Source organism: Papaver somniferum, chromosome 2 (assembly GCF_003573695.1).
Source record: "Papaver somniferum cultivar HN1 chromosome 2, ASM357369v1, whole genome shotgun sequence".
Lineage (NCBI taxonomy): Eukaryota > Viridiplantae > Streptophyta > Magnoliopsida > Ranunculales > Papaveraceae > Papaver > Papaver somniferum.
The window spans coordinates 162458804-162461260 of NC_039359.1; the positions used below are offsets into that span (position 1 = coordinate 162458804).

General features: G+C 37.7%; 1 protein-coding gene across 2 annotated transcripts; it reads left to right on the forward strand.

Moving 5' to 3' along the window:
* The first annotated feature begins 208 nt into the window (after window positions 1-208).
* LOC113354219 (probable glycosyltransferase At5g20260) lies at window positions 209-2231 on the forward strand. 2 transcript variants are annotated; one of them, XM_026597620.1, is made up of 4 exons: window positions 209-470; window positions 582-733; window positions 951-1296; window positions 1387-2231. In XM_026597620.1, the coding sequence occupies exons 1-4, from the start codon at window positions 276-278 to the stop codon at window positions 2056-2058; spliced, it is 1365 nt and encodes a 454-aa protein (XP_026453405.1). In that variant the 5' UTR covers window positions 209-275; the 3' UTR covers window positions 2059-2231. The 2 variants fall into 2 exon arrangements, with proteins under 2 accessions (XP_026453405.1, XP_026453404.1); XM_026597619.1 differs by having other exon boundaries at window positions 579-733; window positions 1387-2230.
* The last annotated feature ends 226 nt before the right edge of the window (window positions 2232-2457 follow it).

Here is a 2457-nt window from a genome sequence, read left to right on the forward strand (position 1 = left end):
AAGTGCTTGTAACAACAAGTATTTTACTCGTTGAGAACTCAACAAATACTCAAGTCAAAATTAGTAATTATAAAGTCAAGTGGTAACTCCTAATTAACAACAGTAACCTAATGATTAAAAAATGAAGTTGCTAATAATAGTCTTTGTCTTTCATTTAAGAATGAGAATCCAAACATAAACCAGGTCAATTTTTAAGGCCTAACTTTGTTTCTCAGCCAGATATATACTTCTTCCACAATATGTAACTGGTTAATGTAAACCTATGTTCAGCAAACATGGCAGACTTGAGGAATTACAAAACAACTTTGATAGTTTCTGCTTGTTTGCTACTTCTGCTTCTTATCATGTACCTATCTCCCTATAATAACAATCCATATTTCATCGCAGACACTGATTTATCTTCTATACCTCCTTTATCAGCTTCAAGTAGTAGTAGTACTATTGGTGAAGATAACGGAATTCTCACGCAAGTGAGTTTTGTACTTTTGTTACATGAATATCTGGTTTGTCTTGATTAAACTTTGTTTCATAAATAATTTGTCATGATTATCCACTGATCGAATAATTGATATATGCAGAAGAAACTTACTAGTTTGGGAAGAATAGAAGATGATCTTGCACGAGCTAGGGCGGCTATTCGAAAGGCGGCTCGAACACGTAATTACACATCTACCAAAGTGCAAGGTTTCATTCCTAGAGGACCAGTCTACCGAAATCCATACGCCTTTCACCAGTTAAGATCTTTAAGCTATAACATGGAAATTTGATTTTTGTTTTCATTAAGCGTACAAGATACCTTTATTACCTTAATTGGAAAGTCATTAAAATAGAGAGGCATGTGCTTCATAGACTCAAGACTCGAGGTCTTGTCTTCTTGCCATTGCAGAAATCTAAGTACCTCGGAAATCATTTCCCATAATTATAACTGGATATATGTATTTATGAACCAGGAGCTATATCGAGATGGAGAAGACATTCAAAATTTGGACGTACAAGGAAGGTGAACCACCTTTGATGCATGATGGGCCGCACAGCACCCTCTATTCAATAGAAGGCCAGTTTATTAGCGAAATGGAGAGGGATAAAAACCCATTTGCAGCGGGAACCCCCGATGAAGCTCACGCATTTTTCCTTCCCTTCAGTGTAGTCAATATGGGAATTGTACGCGAGATTTCAGATCATTTTGGTCCTTACATTCGTGTCATTGCAGATTATGCTGGTGTTGTATCAAACAAATACCAGTACTGGAATAGAAGTTTCGGCGGTGATCATTTTATGGTTTCCTGTCATGACTGGGTAACTATATATGCCATTTTAACTACTAATGATTGTCAAGAACTGTACATATTCCCATCTAATAAATCAGTTTTTTCTACCATGATGCAGGCACCTTATGTAACAAATGCAACACCGAATAAACTATTCAAGAACGTTATTAGGGTTCTTTGCAATGCTAATTCGTCAGAAAGTTTTCAACCTAAAAGAGATGTGTCCATGCCGGAAATTTACCTTCTTCCTAGAACTCTTGGCACTGCAACACAGTTTCGTAAAATCGGTTTGAATCGGTCGGTACTTGGCTTTTTTGCTGGTGGGGCTCATGGAGACATAAGAAAGATGTTAATTAGGCACTGGAAAGACAAAGACAATGATTTACAAGTTCATGAGTATCTTCCCAAGGGACAAAATTACGGTGACCTTATGGCTCGAAGCAAATTTTGCTTGTGCCCTAGCGGGTACGAAGTTGCAAGTCCTAGAGTTGTAGAGGCAATCCATGGAAGTTGTGTTCCTGTGATTATTTCGGATCATTATGTTCTCCCCTTTAGTGACGTACTTGATTGGAGTCAGTTTTCGATACAGATTCCGGTAGAGAAAATACCAGAGCTGAAAACTATACTAGTAGCGATATCGGATGAGAAGTACCTTACACTTCAGAAGAATGTTAGGCTAGTTAAAAGACATTTTATTATCAATCGTCCTGCCCAACAGTTTGATGTCTTCAACATGATACTTCATTCCGTTTGGTTAAGGCGTCTAAATTTTCGTTTACCTCCTGCTTAATTGCCTCATTCGTATGTAATTTCCATATATGAAAAACGGTATGCAGCAAAGCATATTATAGACACATGGCTAACCTTGCGGAGCCATTCAGCTCAGTTGGTCATAGATGAGAATGGACGGTATATAACTAGGTGTACTTTTTTCTTCCGTGGCACATGTTCTATATTGAACAAATTGAAACAACAGGATTACCGGAATTAGTAATTCTGATTCGAAAATCAGTCTGAGAACAAAAGTTCTATTGGATAATCAGAAATTCATTATAAAGCCGGCCGCCTCTCTTACACATTTAACAGGGCTAAACTTCCCAAGAAAGAAGCAATCCGTGCAGCGCACATGGACGGATGAGAGTGGCCTAAAATAAAAAGGAAAAGAAATTACAAAGGCATCCCAGGTTTT